Source organism: Alosa pseudoharengus, unplaced genomic scaffold (genome assembly GCF_046254945.1).
Source record: "Alosa pseudoharengus isolate Yale_2024_CS ecotype anadromous, Long Island Sound unplaced genomic scaffold, YU_APseudo_1.1 YU_APseudo_1.1_scf_2, whole genome shotgun sequence".
Classification (NCBI taxonomy): Eukaryota; Metazoa; Chordata; class Actinopteri; order Clupeiformes; family Clupeidae; genus Alosa; species Alosa pseudoharengus.
This window is the reverse complement of record NW_027468663.1, coordinates 25,883,711-25,904,110: the sequence shown is the minus strand read 5'-3', so window position 1 is coordinate 25,904,110 and position 20,400 is coordinate 25,883,711. Positions and strand designations below refer to the sequence as shown.

Sequence of the window (20,400 nt, the reverse complement as noted above, 5' to 3'; positions counted from 1 at the left end):
AACAAAGAATTTGATATTGCGACTTTCGCAGAGAAAGAAGCAACATTGCACGACCCTCCGGAGATCATTGGTAACTGCATCGCCAAACAAATCTGTTTCAAGGGGACTCACCCTTTACCGTAGGCTAAATATATGATGTCAGCATTTTAAAGTGGTGACCGATTAACCCAAAACCAAAAACCTGTCCTTTACATGGGAATAGCTACCGAAGTAGGGCTAGAATTTGTTGAATTCTTCACCTGACTCCGTCGGCTCAAGTAGACCTGCATGATGCGTTAAAAGCATATGCAGGGTAGCCTACTGTTTTTGGTTAATTTTAAATAGGCCTACAGTAGATCATGGCTCAAAACAGATTTGATGAGTGCTTATGTGTTTGCTATTGTGTCAGACATTATAGCATAGGCCTAGTTTGCTGCCCTATGACTCCGCATATCTGCTTTACCATGACGAAGATAAAATAAATAAATAAAAAACCTAACCGCCATTACGCAGTCGCACGAAATACGCGGCCGATGTTACTTGGTCTAATCTGTTAAATAATTTATTCCAATACATGATGAAAACAGCATAGCCGACTCGGTTCCTATCGCCGTCTTTCATTTGGAAGCCTAGTGAAAAATGTGTAATGGTCGACGTTACAGAGATATCGTTATCTTTTTTATAGACACACACAGTCGCTGTTGATTATTGAAACGACTAGGCTACTGGAAAGGATGGATTCGCTGAAATACCCGGTAAGAACGACGAATCAAATATACGGTAAAAAGGATGAATAATGTTGTAGTCATGTAGCCTAGTTTTTCATGTGATTATATTACAGTGTACAGCGAAGCTATCTCCAGATGCTAGACGGAACCTGCATCTGCAGAGGAATAGCCATACAGTAGGCTATTCCTGAACGAATATCCATTGAGATAAACCTTTGCATGTTTGTCTTTGAACATATTGAGTATATTATTTATTATTGCATTATTTGCATAAGGGATAAAATAACAAACTATTCCAAGCTGCTGCACCTGGAGAATTAGCCTGGTCAACTATGTTTCACCCATCGGAATGCTTGACGCTGAGATGCATGCTTGGCTTGGTAGCTGCTGACCATGGTCCTGGGATACCAATAGCGTAGATCGCTTCCGAGTGATGCCAGCTGACATCCCATATAGATAATTAAGGGTCTTATGTGAACTGCTAACTACTACTACTAGTGAAATGGAGGGGAATGTAGAGATGGGGTGCTTTGGAACGCTGGAGCGTGTGACGTGCATGGGAAAAGAAGGTTCACATCTTAGAAACCGAAGTATAGTAGGCTAGGGTGATTGTCAAGGTTGTCAATCATGTCTATGGTATCCTCCCAAACTTTGTTAGGAAAACATTTAGGATACAACCACTGCCATACTTTAGCAGTTAGGCTATGCCACATTTTGTTGTAGCCATACGAAGTGTAATATGAAAGTAGGCTATTGTAATGTGACAAAGGAAAGCGGCCTTTTCCTGATCCTCCGTCAGCTACACCATCTTACCCATTCTCCCTTGCTTTTGTTCCAACAGCAAGTGTAAACAGCATGCAAGCATCCACGAGCAATGACTGATGTTGAAGCGACGTATGCCGACTTCCTCGCTTCAGGAAGAACTGGGAGGCGGAATGCTCTGCATGACATCCTCCAGAGCCCTGATGACTCTAACCAGAGGGATCTGGCCCTCACCTTCTCAGACCTCAGTGTCAGCAAAGCGGGTAGGTTCCTGAGGGACAGCACTGCACTGCCAGGGAGATCATCTTGTGGAAGTATTATCAATGGGACTTTTTACCAGATGAAAAGGAGCAAGTCACTGTTACTACCTCCATCAAATGTGAATGGACTGGTCAAATGTGAAGGACAACTGAGAAATTGTCACAGTTACTGTCACTTTATTTCATACACAGTTTGATTAATTTTTTTGTGTATTATAAACTTGCTGACAATTCCAATAGATGCATTGAATATAGTCTTAATTGGTCTTGTTTTGTACTGTACAGGTGAAGGAAATGGCCCTGGCAAACGCAGAGGCTCATCTACCGATGACAGCCCCGAACATGGCCGACCTGACAACGAGAGAAGATAAGCTGTCACATCTTTGGCAACTGCCACCTTACCCATGAAGCCCCACGGACTAGAAGGGCGCGGCCATGGGCATATAGGGCCTATCCTTTTACAGACTGAGAGGTAGAGAGGAGATTTACCAAACGAACAGGAAGTGACTGAGGCTATTTCCCCGTGTATTCAACTGGGTGGTAATAGTTTTCTGGGGGAGTTATCTGGCACGGGGTGCCACAGATCAAGTTCACCAGCTGCACACTACTAAAGTGGTGCTCAGTGTAGCAGGGAGAGATAAACAAAAGCAATGATCTTGGGCATAGGCTATGGGAACGATTCAGCAGCTATACTACATCACAGACTTATTCTACTTATGCAACCACCTCAAGGTTCTCTTTATCACTATATTTCATTTTGATCACTTTTGAAAAAGGAAATATTATATCTAAGTCTTAGTTCAATCATTTCCGCCATACAAGTTAATCCTAGTAACATTAATGATGTGGAATATTTCTTTTCAACCTATCATTTTGTTTAAAAGTGTTATTCACTGGATGGTGAGGTAGTCGTTACTATTTCATGTTATTGTAGTGTAATCATCACCAAACGCACAAAAAGAGTTAAGTGCAGGTGTTCATCAGTTTAATGAAAATCCATTTATCACTTCAATAAAATTGCACTGAACCATTTAACCATTTGTTCCCATTCTAGATTACACAAAGTGTGTGTGTGTGTGTGTGTGTGTGTGTGTGTGTGTGTGTGTGTGTGTGTGTGTTACATTTGTGTGATATACAGTATTTGAAATAAGACACAATGGAACACTTATGGAAAGGAGGACTACTATATAATGGATAGCAAGCATCAGTTAGTTCGAACTGCTTTTAGCTCCTAAAAGCAACAGAGAAATGGTCTACAAAATGAAACAAGCAGCATTAAATACTTGAAAAACTATTTATCTGGCCTGTCAGAGAAAGTAAATTCTTTTATATGTTTATATAAATGTTCCACTTGTAAAGCACCAGAAAAGCAACCATTTTGTTTTATACTTGACAGAATGACAGAAATGTTACAATACAGAAAATGTAAACAATTATTTTTTCTTAATTACTCTCAGAAATCTAATATCTAATTGGCAATGCTGTCTATATGTGCCCAGCATGCAGAATAACTGGATTGAGATTTTGACAAAGGCAAACATGTAACTACTGACGATATACTGTACTTGATCATCTCCTCATTTTAGCCGACCTCAATTTGTTATCTTCATCATCATCATTATCAACATTATTGCCAGACTTAGGGTCCATTCAGAAGACACAGACAACACAGACGTGGCATACTGTACATACATTACTGTATGTTATGTCATGCCATATTTCAAAAATAGGCTCCCATCAGAGAGTATAGAGCATTCACAATGAGAAGGAATAAAATATGAAACCCATTGCAAGGAATTCCTCACAATCAATTTGAGATGTTGTTCTTTGATGGTGTGGTTTAATCTAGATTGAACTTTGACACTCCAAATCAGCACAAGTTGATCACTATTTGCAGTCTGTTTGTTTTGAGTTTGTCAAACTACACTAAAGTAGCCTACCAACTGAATGTAAAATACCATCTTGGGTATACTAGGTAGTAGAAGCAAATATTGTACTGTACTGTTGCTGGTGGATTGCGCCACTATCCCATGCCACTGTCCCACGCCACTGTCCCGTGTCACTTGACAACTGTCCCACGCCACTGTCCCGTGTCACTTGACAACTGTCCCACGACACTGTACTGTGGCACTCGCCTACTGTACTGCGCCACTATCCCATGCCACTCGCCTACTGTCTCGCGCCCTAACTCTACCTTAACCCATAGAACAGCTGGGACAGTAGGCAAGTGGTAGTCTGGCTTTCACCAGACCAAGCTCAATCTTTTAAGATTGAACATTGGTCTGGGGAGTCCACTATGTATTTTCTACTGCACAAGAGGCATGATCGACAGGCATAGTTCAAATGACTCATGAAATGAAATGTACGCAATTGAATAGTCATTCACCAATCTGACCAACGAACCGGGTGACGTTTGCAGAGCGACGCGAAAACTCGAAGCGAAGGCTCTCCCGCTATCGTCATCGTTTTAAACCTGCCAATAGCGCGCCGGCAAAATTGTAACGGAAGCAGCATAAAAAGATGCACAGGTTTCCTGCCTGAGCTGCAGGGCAAAAAAGAAATTGCCGTCAGATCAGGCAGGGTTCACCCAGCCTCGGCAAGTGGCATAAGAGAGTAGGCAAGTGGCACAAGACCGTATTGGTGAGTGGCACGGGACAGTAGCTGTGGCACCAATAACAGTACAGCTTTTGCTCCTTACTGCTAATGCATCTTAGAGGAACTATCAAAGTATGCATTCTAGCCACTCTACCGACAAATAGCACATCGAGACTGAATGCTGCTCCAGCGCTTTGTGTTAACAAAAATGAGCATATCCCAACAGCTGAAGGCTGTCACAGCCAGAAAAATCTCATTATTCCACTGCAGCTCCTGATGGGAATCAGCCTCCGAGAATATAATGGTCACATAATAAATCCGGAAAGCATGGTAAGGGGCAAAACAAATTAATATGACCATTACAAAGCACAGGCTTTTCACCTGAGCCCAGAACTCCTGGTGACTCAGTGCTGTGTTGCCATATTTTTTGTAGATCATCCCCAGTATCCAAAGCTGGACAGCCAGGAGCACGGAAGTCACCAGCAGTAGCACAGCACAGAGAAGGTAGTTTATAATGGCGACTCCCTTCTCACGCAAAGCATTTCCATAGTCAAAGCACTGGTATTTTTCTTTTTTTGTATCTGAGCCATACTCTACTATAGTCACCGGAAAAATGACTACCAGGATGACCACCCATATCGCCACACTGGCCGCCAGAGCGTGGACTCGCCTGTAGAACTCCAGTCTGTCCCTCCGGCTGAAGAAGGTGATGTACCGCACGACCAGGATGATGATGTAGAATATGAAGACAATGTAAATGTGCGCATGGATCATCGCGCTGATCAACTTGCAAAACCCGCTGCCCAAATCCCAGTGCCAGCAGATGTAGAAGTATATGCGGAAGGGCACAGTCAGCAGAAACAGTATGTGTGCGGCTATCAAGTTGAGCACTGCCATGGTGGTGACCGATCGCCCGCTGGACTTCAGCGTGTCAATCATGAGTGCGATACTGCTGATGCCGACAACAAAGATCACAGTGTACATGGCCAGTAAGGTGTACCTGTACCGATCTGGCAGAACATCTGTGCTGTTGACAGTGCAATTCCAGGTTTCACTGTTAAAAATGGGAAAAAACAATGCATTACAATATGTGAAAGTATTCTCACAATTGTGCATACAATGAGGAGAACAGACCCAATAAATGAAAATGAATAAACCCCACAAAGTCAGAGAAACAAGGTTTTGTTTTCTTTTGCTTTGCCCTCAGTTTGAAATGTAATATCCCACTACACAGACATCTTTAAGTAGGAAGAATCAAACACTTTGACTGTGCCACTTCAAAATGGGATTGTTAATAAATGGAACCCACATCTTGCATGGTGATTCTGTCGCATTGTTGTTGCTATTCCCAAACATGAAATTGGATGTGATCAGAGTGTTGGTGTTGATGTGTTCAGAGTTGTATTTCTGGTACAGTCGTCAAATGGCCTTGCATGTGTGAGTTTAGTGAACCTATTCCAGTAGGTTATGATAACATTGGTACTCAGCTGATAATACAGCCAGTCGTGCATGTCAAGATCTTTATTCTTGTGTGCCAGAGCAGGACAACATCCTTTGACATTTAGTTGAGCAATTTCACATTTTTGCTTTGTCAGAGCCATTACTTCCCCAACAGATGCACCAACACAACTGTAATTGATATGTCTCTTACCGGTATGTTGAAATGAAAATAATTTCACTGATCTTGTGAATTGTACCGCAGAATTAAAACAATGTAGTAGCATTACTAAAAGAGAAGTTGGAAATACTTCCTATTACAGATGGTTGCAATAAAACAAATGCAATAGGCCTTCTGTATCTACACCTATGTATCTGTTCATAGCTCAACATATCTCTATCTATCCAAATGGGCATGCAAAAACTGTATATATACTAGATTGTGTCATTCATCTCAAATATGTAAATATAATCAGCAATGTCAGCCATTGTGCATAATAGTGATGTTCAAATATGACTGCAATCCCACAAGCATCACTCAAGTGACCGTAGAGAAATTGAAAATTTCCACTTTTCAATTTTTCCACTTTGTTCTCCTATTTTGATGATGCTTCTACTCACGACATTGACTCAAACTATCTATGCTCAATATTCTGCTCAAACTACTACATGTAGGTCTGCAAGGCTACAGAATGGCATGACAAACACACATGAGTTTGTGTAACCATTTCAGCTCTGGCATGGATCTTAAAGGAGAATTCCAACAATTTTTCCACACAGATCTCTGTTTCTCGAGGTCACCCGGTAGCCTACTGTCGGTACGGAAAAAAAATGAAAACACTCAGTTCTACCTAGCTCGAGTTGCTGCAGCCAACAGCTACAGTGCTACACTCTGGGGGCATGAACATGGGGGCCTTGAGAAACAGAGATTGATGTGAAAAATCACGGATATTCTCACACATAACATCAGAATGGGTACTTTCTTTCATAGTTTCAAATTTATCACAGTCTTTCCACAATTTCAAATGCTTCACGTGGCAGACCTGAGGAATATTTATATTTATCATACATTACATTTACTCAAAATAATGTAATCATGTAGTAAACTATATCACTGATTACTGGTTATTGGTGAGCAGTTTACTGTATTCACACGACAGGAATGAAGGAAAACAAAACAGTGGACACAGAATGTGTTAATAATTGACTCCAAAGAGCTCTTTGCATAGTTAAGCAGCGCATTGTGACAGCAGTACCACATACAAGGACAATCTTAACGTTGCCAGTATTACAAAATTCTGAAAGTCACCTTCCCCTTTGAAAGAAAAGGGAACTCTTTTGGCACCTAATTAAAAGTAATAAGCAATTAACATGATAAAAAAATGGCACAGAGCTAGAGAAAACATTATTGAAATATGTAAGAGAGAAAATGCATGTCCTTACTTCATGGCAGCAGTCCCTCCTATTAATAACACAAAATTCTTAACAAGGAAGTTCTGTCACTTTGAGGGCACAAAATAAAGAATAATCACTATGACATTGGTAGACTGTTGTTCTCTCTGTCTCTGCCATGCACATACTGAGCACAGTTCAGCAGGAAGCACTTGAACATAAGTCACTTGCGTGGTAAATACCAGGGGAGAAACCACTGAAACTTTTGATATACTTCCTTGAACTTTGGATCTTATGTAAAAATGTTAAATGAGCAACTTAACTTATCATAGCTGCAAAGTGTTCGCCAAGTTTAACAACTGTGTCGACACGTGCACACACGTGTGTGTGTGTGTGTGTGTGTGTGTGTGTGTGTGCCTCAACACAGGTGGCCTCTGAACACCAGTGAACGTGTACAAGGAAGTGAGCTGAAATCACAAATACCACAACAATCTTGTAATTTCATGACACACACGAATCATGTGACAGTACATGCAGTGATTGACAAACAAATTGGGTCTCTCGTGTGAAAAGTATCACCCACTATGTGAAGTGTGATCAGCATTTTCATGTAGAATTATATGGAGTTGTGCTTAGTATTTTGCAAATAATCATACTCACATCAAATAAACACAATGAGCTCTCTGACAAAAAAAAGCATAAAAGTAGAACAAGAGCAACCACAGCCACTCCTCGCTCATAACATAATAACCTAAACCAAGACTGACTAAGTTCTAACCAAGAAGAAGAGTGAATGCTCAAATTTCAAGTAATCATCATTCACATCATACCATACCATGGCATTGTGTTGGCATTATGGACGTGACAGTTTTGTGTGGAATTGCCCAAGTGTTCAAAATTGACATGTAAAGAGTTGACATGTAGTGGTTTGTTCCACTACTCAACATGATGAATAAGTGCAGACAATGATACCTATGGCCTTATTAGCATGTGCATTAGCATTTGAACGAGTCTGCTTCTGCTGTGTGTAAGGTGAGAATGTTGTCCATATGGACCTATTGCACATTCATCTCACTGTAGTTGTGGTTTTCATTTCCTTAAAAGTAACACTCACCACATCCTTGTGCATGTGAACACGACACCACTCACACAAGTTAGAGAATTTATCTAGCACCCCCCCCCCCATTGGGATAAGCTACTGTTCTGGTGTGATCAAAGATAAAGGTAATAATTAGGTCAGTAAATATTCTGGTGTCGATTCTGATAGCTGACATAGGGAAACAAATGTTTGGACTTTGGAATAGATTATCCCACTATTTAAGCTCTAGCAACTAATTGAGGTGATTACCATGAGGATTTTTCAGATTTGATCTTCTAGGAATTTATTGGTTGCTGAATTAGTCAAGCTTTCTTTGTTGGAACTTAAAAAAGAATATTTTTTTTCCTACGATTAAATTAATTCTCTTGCACACATGCAGAATTTGAGAAAAATTGCAGTGAAGCTTCAACACTTTTTGTCATAGTGAATGTTCATCAGCATCAAATTGAGCAGTATTAAATATTTTACCAATATTTTATATATAAAAGGAACACACTTTAGTTTAGGCTACTCTTACAGCATCACCCCCTTTAAAGAAGAAAACACTTGGTCTTCTTGGTTAACATCTTTGTCAGTAAATACTGGTAATCTATGAGATATTAAAGGCATCATATTATTTGAATGTATGCCTAGACTATATAAAATAGCATGTTGTGGCTAGGGTCCAGCTGATTATCTAGGATTAGCCTACTGCATAATCCAAACTGCCGCACAGAAAACCTAGGCACGGCTTTCAAAAGCACAGAACATTCATCGAACTGTGACTGACAATGGCAAAACAGCACACATAGTGCTACGCCTATAATGTTTTATCTACATTTGAGTTGAACTATGCTGTAATTTTGGAAGGATTCCAAGTAGCTCAGTGGACATGGCTAACATATACGCGTTAAGGTAAGACTCTTAATACTTAAAGCTGTTTACTAGAGACTCATGCCGGGGTACGTGTAGTACTGTGTATGAAGCAGTGGGAGACAGGAAGTAACACTGTTCAGCCGTGTTCAGGTGTGGTCTTACTCTGACTTTGCTCACACAGAAAACCAGTTGCTCAAAATGAAAAGAGCAAATGGTGTAAAACAAAAACAGACATGAAACAAACATGAATTTCTTTGAAATCTTCTCATCACAGAGCATTTTTTTGTGGCCAGTGGTCTTCCTCAGCAAGACTGGATGGCAAGACGGTGATCATAACGGGCGCCAACACTGGGATTGGCAAAGAAACAGCCAGAGACCTGGCCAAAAGAGGTTCTTTTTCCATTTCTGTATTTATTCCATAAATGTTTCTAGAACATTCACACTCATAGAAATACACACACACACACACACACACACACACTGTTGTAAGGCGTCAGAAAATCAAAGAGTTTAATTTTTCTTTCCCTCTTTTATCATTTGTTTTTACTTTTATTATCCCCTAACTTATTAACAGTTGAATTGTTTGCAGTCCTTGCTTTGCACTGCAATAGCTAACAATCTGGTGCATTTCTTTCGGTGATGCTGCTTATAGGAGCAAGGATTATCATGGCATGTAGAGATATTGAAAAGGCTGAGAACGCCCTGAAAGAGATCACAGAAGAATCAAGAAATCAAAATGTTGTGATCAGAAAACTGGACCTGTCTGACACCAAGTCCATCAAAGAATTTGCAGAGGTAATGAATAGAGGTAAGCTTACAATTGGGAGTGGGAGACATTTGATCTCTCATTTTCCAGACACACAGATTTCCCTTGTCTGGCTAATACTTAATACACACCCATTCTCAAATGCCAGAGCAAAGGAAATACACTCCGATTGGTCACGTTCCCAGGCTAGAATGTAGCCATAACATACAATACAAAAGATATAGCCTACCACCAGGCAAACAAAGTGCAAGTTAATAAACAAAATGTCTCCTGCATGAAATAAAGCTTTCTTGTGGTGTTCTGCACTGAGCGGACCCAAACAATGTTTGTGTTTAGGGTGTTGGTCATGGTATTAAATGAACATATTTTGCCCAGTTAATCAATTATTTTCATTTAGACTTTAGACTTTGAACTTTGCCCATAATCTAAATTATGGCCCTATGATGTCATCTATTGCCATCAATTGTTGCCAGATTTTTAAAATAATGTGTGCATGTCTTTTTACATCACATGACAGAGGAGAGGCAACTGAATATTCTCATCAACAATGCTGGAATAATGATGTGCCCCTATTCAAAGACAGCAGATGGCTTTGAGATGCAGTTGGGTGTAAACCATTTGGGTGAGTACTCGTTTCAGATTCAGAATATTCATACATTTATTGTTGCCTATCCACACGGCAATGACAGGCAGCATTTAAAAACAAATCCCACTCTGGAACCCGTTATCGAAAAAAAAAAAAGCATTTTCAGGCACCCAAAGAGCCATTTTCATGTGAACACTCTACCGTTTTCACAAAAATATAGTTTTTGTTGTTTCCGTGTGGACAGCACCTTAAACATTACACCCAAAATGATGTGTACACACAATTGGTACAAGGGTGGAGGGCAGATGGGGATTAAACACCAAAATGGCTAACGACGAGTGTCTTTCAGGTCATTTCCTGCTGACCTTCCTGTTGCTGGACCTAATGAAAAGGTCTGCGCCTGCAAGGATCATCAATGTGTCCTCAATGGCACACAGCTGGGGGTCCATCCAGCTTGATGACATTAACAGCGAGAGGCACTACCACAGCAGACGAGCATACGGGCAGAGCAAACTGGCCAACATCCTCAGCACCCGCGCCCTGGCCAAAAGGCTCAAAGGTTTGTGTTGTGCTACTTCATTTTCATGATACCAGACCAGGACACATATCGCACAAATGATTATCAATGATTATACTAATAAATAAAGTATACATTTTTAAATATAACGTTCATCACATTTATAGAAAATTATGTTGTGGTAACTCGGGGTATTGTAAACTGTGGACCTTTTAATCTCATTAGGTACAGGAGTAAATGTGTATGTCATACACCCGGGAGTGGTGCGCACAGAGCTGAAGAGGCACATGAACATCCCACTGCTGGTGATGTGGAAGATTGTCAGGCCCTTCACCAAGACAGTAGTGCAGGGAGCTCAGACGTCCATCTACTGTGCTGTGGAGCCCGAGCTGGACGCAGAAAGTGGTGGATACTACAGGTGAGCAGCACACACTACACTCAGAAGGTATTTTAAACAGAATGCATGCATGAATGTATGTAAGTATGGATGGATGGACACATGAATGTATGCACTATGTGTCTGTATATATCAACTTCTGTCTTCTGTCATTACATTGACCTGAATGGTCTATTATATTCATATTTTGCCTTTGAACTCCCACAGCAATTGTTCCCCGGCCAGTTGCTCCAGGGCAGCAAGAGACGACGTCATGGCAGAGAAACTCTGGGAGCTCAGCTGCCAGATGCTGGGAATTACCTGGGAGTAACCCACTGATTTGATTGATTGAATGCATGCCTTTCAATTACGCATGGAATTACCATGAGATGTTAGAAGGGCATGTACAGTATGTACTATGGCCACCACCGCAACAGCTTCAATATTGACCTTACTAACCTACTTATTTACTTATAGACCCACAAACACACACACACACACACACACACACACACACACACACACACACACACACACACACACACACACACACACACACACACAAACACATGGTTTCTTTATTTGAATCCGCCAATCAAATTTCTTACAGAAAGGATTCAAATATTCTCAGAGAAAACACAGCTTTGACATTCAAGGGTACATAAAGCATCGCTTACGCCACACAGCAAGGCTGCCTATCACAGCTGATATGTAGCAGAATTGCCAGCTGTTTAGACTTTCCTTTTGGTAGCCCTGCCAGTCTTAGTCCACTAACAGTCAGTTTGTGGACATGTCCCAGGCTGCAAAATATCAATGCCACAAACTTACATGCATAGCCTAGGTCACTGACCTTTGTAAGGAGGAGTTGGTATTTAGTCATTTTTTCAAAAACGGCTATGTCCATATACAGATCACAAACACAACCTATTTCCAGGACTTGCACCTCCTTTCTATCTGTATCCACAAGCACAACATCAGGGGTGTTACAAAACACATCATCAGAGCTGTTGAACCAGTCTGGTTACACGTGAGTGTTTATACATTGGCATATTTTTTGGAAATATGTCTTGAACACAACTGGCAATGAGATCAACAATACGGTCATGGCGTGCTGTGCATAGCTCTTTGTACATATTACAACCATTTACAATATGAGCAACTGATTCAAGGTGATCAGAGTTAGAATGCATTATGCAGTGTGGATAGTGATTTCCAGGGTACCATAATGCTAGGTTGTATCTGGTTGGTAGCACCTATTATATAGTCTGGCCTTAACAGTGAAGCAAAGAATATCCTCCCCATTGCAGCATTTACATAGAATGAGAGGTAGAGTGGTCAGCAAAGTCAAGACATGCCAACTTTCCCTGCATTCTTAGTCCAGTCCAGTGTTGTTTTGTGTCCATCTGTTTGATGTTCAGTAAGGATATTCTTGCTGTTGTGCTCTGTAGTGTGTGTTGTGTATTATTGTGACAGACTGTGGCCTCCACAGTAAAAGATGGATCTGTGACCACTGCGTCAGATACCTCTGGTGCAGTGTGTGAGTTGCTTTGTGTCCAGTGTAATTTAACTGCCAGTCTGTCGTTTAGGTCTGGCCAGTCTGAACAAACTCTGAAACCTTTGGCTTGTGTGTCCAGTTTACCGTTGCTTTTCCTCCTGAAGCCTAGGAAGCTGTCTTGGTTGCCTGTGGCCAAAGGGACCTTTCTCTTCCTGAGGTCCAATAGGAGAGAAGCTCTGGCTCTCTGACTGTAGCATCGTAGTTGTTGAGCATGCTGATGAGGTGTGGTATTCTTGTAGTGGAGTAAGTCCATTCCACATTTGGGACCCCCAGACCCCCTTTGAGTGTGAGTAAGATTATTTCCCTGGTGGAATTTCCCTGGTGGAGAGTTCAGTCCCAGCCATTTCCTGACGGCCTCAACTGTTTTATTATTCATGTCCCGTAGGACATTTTGTGGGATGTGAATGTTTGCAAAGAGGTGTTGTATCTTTACCAGAGCTACTTCTCTAATGGCTTCCAGTTTCATGGCTACAGGTAGGGGGGAGGATTTAGATCAGATTTAGATTTTTACCAGCGGTTTCCACCGCTTCACACACGCACACACACACACTACCAAATTCATTACTCCACATAATTTTCCACCGGATATCTGTTGCTCCTATTTCAATTTGTGCCAATTATTTCAGTTCTGCCATTGTGCATTGCTGATTTGTATGATCTGGTTTGAAGAAAACAATTAAAATATAGGCTTTTATCAAGTAGAACGTTTCCTGACAGTTGTTTCTTAAGTGATGTCTAATTCTCCATGAGTTCACACTTAGTGTGGGAGTAAAGGCCCACATGTCAATCGATTTCTCTCGGTCCTTTGATTCCACTCTACTTTCCATTTTCTGTTTCGTTAGTTAGTAAGTGGTTTTTAATTAAAATAATCAAATGATCCGTCAAACTTGCTCCACGGCTGCTCTCTTGTGAGTTAATCAGCAACAGAAAGAAAGTGGTCGTTGACCTGGACAACCCGAACGATGGGCCCACATGCCACTAGATGGCGATACTGATGGTAGAAGTAGACGACTCAACAACAGAGCAAGGAGGAATGACACCAGTGCGCAATTGCGCATGAGTGAGTTCGAAGCGTCGTCATCGTTTTAAGACTCAGTTACGATACGTGGCTCTGTTTAGAACTATTACCGAGCGACTGTATTCGGTCCCATTCCTCCTCTTGCATCCTAAAACAAAGGTGAGTAGTCTACATGTACGAGATGATTAATCTTTTTTTCTTTGAAATCAATGAAAAATATTTTCGGTTAGGAGTTTCGGTGTAGCCTAGGCCTACGATTTGGCCTTTCTATTAATGGCCGTTCGCTCAGTTTCGAAAAAGTAGATCCAAGTTGGCTGTGTTGATCGAACGTTAAATTGTAATAACTTAAGTAGGCCTATGTAAAAAGCTAGATGTTTATTTTTCTGAATAACTTTTGCTTTCAATTTAGCCTGTAGCAATGGATCAAGTGGTGCAGTTTGTGGAGCCAGGAAGGCAGTTTGTCAAAGACTCCATAAGGCTGGTGAAGAGATGCACAAAACCTGACAGAAAAGGTGAGTCAAACAAAATTAAAATGTGTGTCTGTTTGTTTGTTAATGTATGTTATGACGTAGCCTAATAAGACACACTAATCATATAGGCCTTCTCTCTAATATATAAAAAATCATGATATGCATTTTACAGACTGCTATTATCACAGAATAAATCTACAGATATTTCTGAATCTCGTGCAAATAAAGACTGTTCTGGTAAAGAGGTAGTGTTTTAGATTTTTTGACTTCACCAATTAACGTTGAGCGAAAATGTTCCAATTCCAGAATTCCAGAAGATCGCCCTGGCCACAGCAATTGGTTTTGCAATCATGGGCTTTATCGGATTTTTCGTGAAACTCATTCACATCCCCATTAATAACATAATTGTGTAAGTATCTTTGACAAATATGGTATTTATGTGTAGTACAATGGCAGAATTGATGCGAGTGAAACAAATGGCTTTCTTATTCTTACAATTCTTTATATTACAGGGGTGGCTAACCAGAATCCCTTCTAAACTGAGATCCATAACTTGGTTATGGGACTTGAATCGTGACATGGGATGATTTATGACTCGTGACATGGAATGATTTATTCTTTTGTATGTCTTAATTTAACATGTCTGAAACATTTGTATTTTGTGAATAAATCCGCCTATCAGTCTTTGCACATGGCTATTTATCTTTTCACTCATTTAGCAATATGCAGATGTATAGTCCACCAATTGAATTGAAATAGAAATTGTAAAGATTAATCATTTTTTGTAATTATTCCATATTTAGTGTAGTCATTCAATATCAGAAACCATATAATCCAAATACAAGCATGAAACTTCAGAGTGTTGCCTTTCATTTGAGACCAAGATTATGCTTCTACACAAAGGGGTTCTTCCATAGGGCATTTTACGAAATGCATGAGCATACCTTGGCAAATAATGGTCTAAAGTAAGTAGTTTTCATTCTATATTGATCTACTTTTGCACACAGCTTCACAAGACCTGATGCTAGGGCTGCAGTTGTGTTTCTAAGTCATATCAAGTGACCTAGAGCAGTGGTTCTCAAATGGGGGTACGTGAGATTTTAAAATATACATATATTTAAAAAGTAGCCTGAAAAATCCAGACCCTGATAATCTAGAAAGATTAAGGGTCTGGCCAAGAACAATGTAATGGCCCAACTCGAGGGGCGGCAACAAGCATGCATTTAAAAATCTCACTGCACGCAATTGGATAACACTAGACCATGTTTACTCTGAATGATTTCGGACTTCGACGCAATCGGATAACACTACGACCAATGTGTACTGTCCTCCAACGTTGCAGCGCTGTCTTCATCAGTTTAGCTGGTTCCCCGGAATGTTGGGGTAAAAGTAACGTGCATCATTGCTCCTTGCCAGAGTGTCTCGCAGAGACAATTCTATTGTGCTCTCGCGAGAACTCTGGATTTCCAGGGTATTTAAAAAGTAGAATACATGCAAAAATACTTTAAAAACAATTATTTAATAAATATTTCAGGAAAATATAAGTTCATAAAATGAATTTTATATTTCAGTAGGCTATTCAATTTCATTATCCTAAAAACCCTGAGTCCCCCCCATACCAGGATGGTTCGACCCAACCTGTTACATGCCACCCGCCATCACCTGTCAATCACAGTCAATGGAGTCGTGGTTGAAGCGTAGCGGTAATTCTTGTGTGCTGGTTAGGGTACTTGACTGAAAAAATATTTCACAGGGGGTACATCACTGAAAAAAGTTTGAGAACCACTGACCTAGAGGGCTGAAATGTGGTCAGTTCAGAGATGCTTGTTATCCGGCAGAATGAGAAAACAATATTCTAGCCTCTGTAACTCTGTGTCAGTACATCACAGTTTTTCTGATTGTTTTCCAAGAAACTAAAGTGTCTCAGCTTTCCAAATAGGCCAGGCATTTGATTATAGGCCAAAGTATGTAGGAGCAATGATCTCCTAAGTAGATGATGTGCAATGTCGGGCAAAAAACTCAAAATGGGGCATATGCATAAGAATTTAAAGTGAATAGAATATTTCCAAAGTAGGCTATTCCTGTAGGCTACTGCTTAAAGTAGAGATTACTTTGTAAAAGGTAATTAAGACTTACAATGTACAGTCTGATTCTTGTGAGGTGTTGTTACTTGAGATCCAACAGCCAAACAAATGTGTTTCCCAGTTATAGAGCCAGGAATATGTGTGTTCATTTGAAGTATTTTGGGCATTCTAGGTATATCTGTTCCTAACGGCCCCTTTCATCACACAGAAGATTACACGTTTTATGACCTTGCCCATCGAATGGCATTATACCATATACTGTAAGTCCTTTACCACAGATATATTACAGTAGATTATATTCAACTTAATTGTCATTGTGCAGAGTACAAGTACAGAGACAATAAAATGCAGTTAGCGTCTAACCAGAAGTGCAAAGAAGCAGAAAAGTTGGTTGTAACTGAGAGTTAAATATGTTAATTTTGAATTTGATACCAGCAACATGTTTAAAAAAATTTGGGAAGGGGGTAACAAAATGCTGGAAAAGTTGTGTAATGATAGAGAAAACAAAAGGAGGAATGTTTCACAACTAAATGGTGACTAACTGGCAACACGATTGGGTATGAAAAAGAGCATCCCCAGAGAGGCAGGGTCTCTTAGAAGCAAAAAGGGCTTCATCATTCTGTGTAAACATGTGTGCACAAATGATGAAACAATGTAATTGTAATGATTCTTAACATAAAATTGTGAAGTATTTGGGGAGTTCATCATCTACAGGAAATAATACAATCCCAAAACAGAAAAAGTTGGGACGTTGTGTAAAATGCAAATAAAAACAGAATGTCACAATATACAAGTCTCACAAACCCATATTTAGCAGCAAAAAGGACATAGACAACATATCAAATGTTGAACATGAAATTTTGGACTCTTTCATGGAAAGTATATGTTAATTTTGAATTTGATGCCAGCAACATGTTTCAAAAAAAGTTGGGGCGGGAGCATGTTTACCACTGTACTACTTCACCTCTTCATTTAACACAATTCTGTAAATGTTTAGGAACTGAGGAGACCATTTGCTACAGTTTTGAGAATGAAATTACTCCCCAATATAGGACCATGGGACCTGCTGAATACAAACCCTGAGACTCCCATACCACCACCATGTCTTACAACACATCTGATGTCGTCTGTAATGCTACAATGGATGCTGTTAAGAAAGCAGACATCATTGCACAAAGTCTCCTATTTTGTGTATGCCTGCAGTGAGCTTAGCGTGTTATGCTGTAATGCGACTAGTCAGGGTGGATCACACCACCCCTGTCTATGTCATCAACCTCCTTGCTTTAGACCTCATTCAGGTCTTAATGAAACCCCTGCACATATTATATGAGCTAGAGAGAACATACCATGCTCTCCTTTCATCTCATTTCATGTTTCTGTTGGGACAGTTTGGTAGCATTTGGTTCATATATGCATCTCAGTAGAGAGGTGTGTGGCAGTGACACGTCCTCTTTGGTACCAGGGAATGCACACAATCAAACGTTCTGTCCAGATCTGTCTTGCCGTTTGGATTGATATTGACCATTACTTTGATGAAATACTTCCTCATACCACCACATCTGAATCTCAGGGCTGTCCTATTTTTTGTGCTGTTCATGTGTGTTGTTATATGCTACGCTGGCACATGGAGGACAATAAGGTCAGTTCGATCTATACCTGACGAGGAGAAGAAAAGGATTATGCATTTGTTGGGAATGGTCGTTGGAACATATGGTGTGCTCTTCTTACCTCTATGCTTTCTAAGTATTTACACATTGTTAAACACACTTTCTGTATTCCCAAGTATTTTGCGGGTCTACTTGTTCAGTTTACCCCTCTGGTGGATCCTTTCTTGTACATTTTCATAAGAAGGGATGTCAATCTGCGAGATCCTTGCTGTGTAACACCCTAGTCTAACCCAAGGGAAGATGAAACAACCACTCGAAACCATTAATTGAAAAGTTAAGAATTGAAAAGTTAAAAGACTGAGAATTGTCCGTCAACACAGTATCTCTTATCTAGCTCTAGCAATATATATCAGCAAGCTATGTATGTTTACTTTAGTTTATACTATTAAACTGTGTTTTTCATGTAAGTTAGAAATTAACAGTCTATATGTTACACAGCAAGATGTATAAGTTCTTAATAAATGTTTTCACTCTTTTTGCAAAATTGCTGTGTTACAGTATGTGTTGTCCTACATATGTAATTATTTGTGTTGGTTATCTTTTATTTGGTTTCTGTTATTGCTACTTTTTTTTGAGGAGTGTAGGAAGGTGGCATCTGTAATATCATCATGGAGCTAATCTCTCATAGATGTATGTGCAACATAAAGCCAATTATGTTTGTGCAATAAAATTGTACTTTTGTTGTTTACAATATCATATTTTGTGGACTTGGTTCATATACTGTAAGGTGTCATCCACAATACAATCTAATTCTGTTTATAAAAAAAACATCACTTTTGAAATGTGATTTTATTATATTCAGAAAAAATACATCAACGGACATTCAAAAACCGAATGGTGGCTAGCTGCCTTGTCACTATACCCCATTATTTGTCAAATAAAAGAAATCCTCAAAAATGGAATACAAAATGCATTCGAATGAAACACTGTCTCATATAGGGGAAATATTTGTATTTCATATTTGTTAGAAAACAAAATGCAGGATACCTTGTTTTACCCTTACACTTTACTTTACTTTACTTTACTACTGTATTGTGCATTGATTACAAATATGGAATTGGATGTGAAGAACACTATCTTAAGAAGGAAATATCAGATCAACGTCTGAGACAGCTAAAAAACGTCACAGATAAAAAATGATTTTACAATATTAGTCAATGCTCCATGATCTTAGCTTCATAGATGTATGATGTGCATTCAGTCAAAAAGATGGCACAAGTACATTGCAAATCACCACAGCTTTTAACATCCCCAACAGTGTAATAGGTAACATAATGACCCCAAATCTCAAGATGTGATCAGTCAGAGGTTTGTCATGAGCATAGTTGACTCCTGATGATATCTGGATATACACTGACTTACTACTACTGATATTCAACAAAAGACATTAACAATCAACCAATGTGAGGCATAAATAATAGCAACCACAGAAAACTATTTGGTTATTATAAACCTTTCCCCTTTGTGTTGCCAGACTGGGGAGGACATCTTTTTGCTTTGAAAAAAAAAAATCCCCAAACATGAATAATCAGGGAATAACATTATATATTTCATACATAAAATGTATCTGTGCCACAGCCTGATGTAAGCATGCTTGAAGTTTATCTGTTTAGTAACTTGCATACTAATATTACCCTTGAACACTGTATTTATAAACAAGAACGGACTACATTTGACTTATATATTTCAAAAGAAATACCACTTCGGATGTATAATATGTTCAAGTACTTTAACATGGGATATATCAGGCTTCTCTTGCTGTGCAGAAGAAAAAAATGCTTACAAGCACACACAAAATATTTTGAAGGATTCTTAAAATGTCAAATCCTAGCACAGGCACCATCAGTTTAAACAACACATTCCTCTTTTAAAATGTCCATACAAGTATCCATTTCTAATGTGGTGTGGTTATTTTCACCTTGACCTGAATACATTTGTATAGCATCCTTGACAACCTCAAACATTCCAAACAATTCTACAAATGGTGTTTCTGTCCTGAGGTATGTGGCAAATAAAGCACAAATTTGACGCTGCAAGGCAGCTAACCCAGAGCCTCACACTGAGTCGCCCATGTCTGTTTTATTCATAGTATGGGGCAGTTCTGGCCACAGCGCAGCTGCAGTGACTCTGTGGAGTCCTCCTCCTGCAGAGTTCTCCCTCCAATGGTCTGAGACCGAGCCGGCCGCTCCACGGCAGCTCCCCCTTGTGGGTGAATCTTTCCATCTGGAAGCTTGAACTCCACAGAGGCAAACGA

The 20,400-nt window shown here is 39.9% G+C and overlaps 5 protein-coding genes across 5 annotated transcripts; 4 read left to right on the top strand and 1 right to left on the bottom strand.

Annotated features, from left to right (window-relative positions):
- Positions 1-626: 626 nt before the first annotated feature.
- On the top strand, positions 627-2,706 carry LOC143135171 (cAMP-dependent protein kinase inhibitor alpha-like). Its single transcript, XM_076295892.1, has 3 exons — positions 627-734; positions 1,549-1,732; positions 2,015-2,706. Exons 2-3 carry the CDS (start codon positions 1,582-1,584, stop codon positions 2,098-2,100), a joined length of 237 nt encoding a protein of 78 aa, XP_076152007.1. The 5' UTR covers positions 627-734; positions 1,549-1,581; the 3' UTR covers positions 2,101-2,706.
- A 192-nt stretch (positions 2,707-2,898) lies between these two features.
- LOC143135169 (putative G-protein coupled receptor 141) lies at positions 2,899-7,317 on the bottom strand. The gene is made up of 2 exons (XM_076295891.1): positions 7,205-7,317; positions 2,899-5,378 (listed from the first exon to the last, which is right to left on the bottom strand). The coding sequence occupies exons 1-2, from the start codon at positions 7,207-7,209 to the stop codon at positions 4,475-4,477; spliced, it is 909 nt and encodes a 302-aa protein (XP_076152006.1). The 5' UTR covers positions 7,210-7,317; the 3' UTR covers positions 2,899-4,474.
- Positions 7,318-9,123: 1,806 nt separating this feature from the next.
- On the top strand, positions 9,124-11,683 carry LOC143135168 (retinol dehydrogenase 12). Its single transcript, XM_076295890.1, has 7 exons — positions 9,124-9,146; positions 9,382-9,497; positions 9,760-9,915; positions 10,391-10,495; positions 10,809-11,018; positions 11,202-11,394; positions 11,581-11,683. Exons 1-7 carry the CDS (start codon positions 9,124-9,126, stop codon positions 11,681-11,683), a joined length of 906 nt encoding a protein of 301 aa, XP_076152005.1.
- A 2,276-nt stretch (positions 11,684-13,959) lies between these two features.
- LOC143135167 (protein transport protein Sec61 subunit gamma-like) lies at positions 13,960-15,085 on the top strand. The gene is made up of 4 exons (XM_076295889.1): positions 13,960-14,084; positions 14,335-14,437; positions 14,702-14,804; positions 14,908-15,085. The coding sequence occupies exons 2-4, from the start codon at positions 14,344-14,346 to the stop codon at positions 14,915-14,917; spliced, it is 207 nt and encodes a 68-aa protein (XP_076152004.1). The 5' UTR covers positions 13,960-14,084; positions 14,335-14,343; the 3' UTR covers positions 14,918-15,085.
- Positions 15,086-17,513: 2,428 nt separating this feature from the next.
- LOC143133427 (uncharacterized) lies at positions 17,514-18,387 on the top strand. Its single transcript, XM_076293192.1, has 2 exons — positions 17,514-17,871; positions 17,923-18,387. Exons 1-2 carry the CDS (start codon positions 17,673-17,675, stop codon positions 18,324-18,326), a joined length of 603 nt encoding a protein of 200 aa, XP_076149307.1. The 5' UTR covers positions 17,514-17,672; the 3' UTR covers positions 18,327-18,387.
- The last annotated feature ends 2,013 nt before the right edge of the window (positions 18,388-20,400 follow it).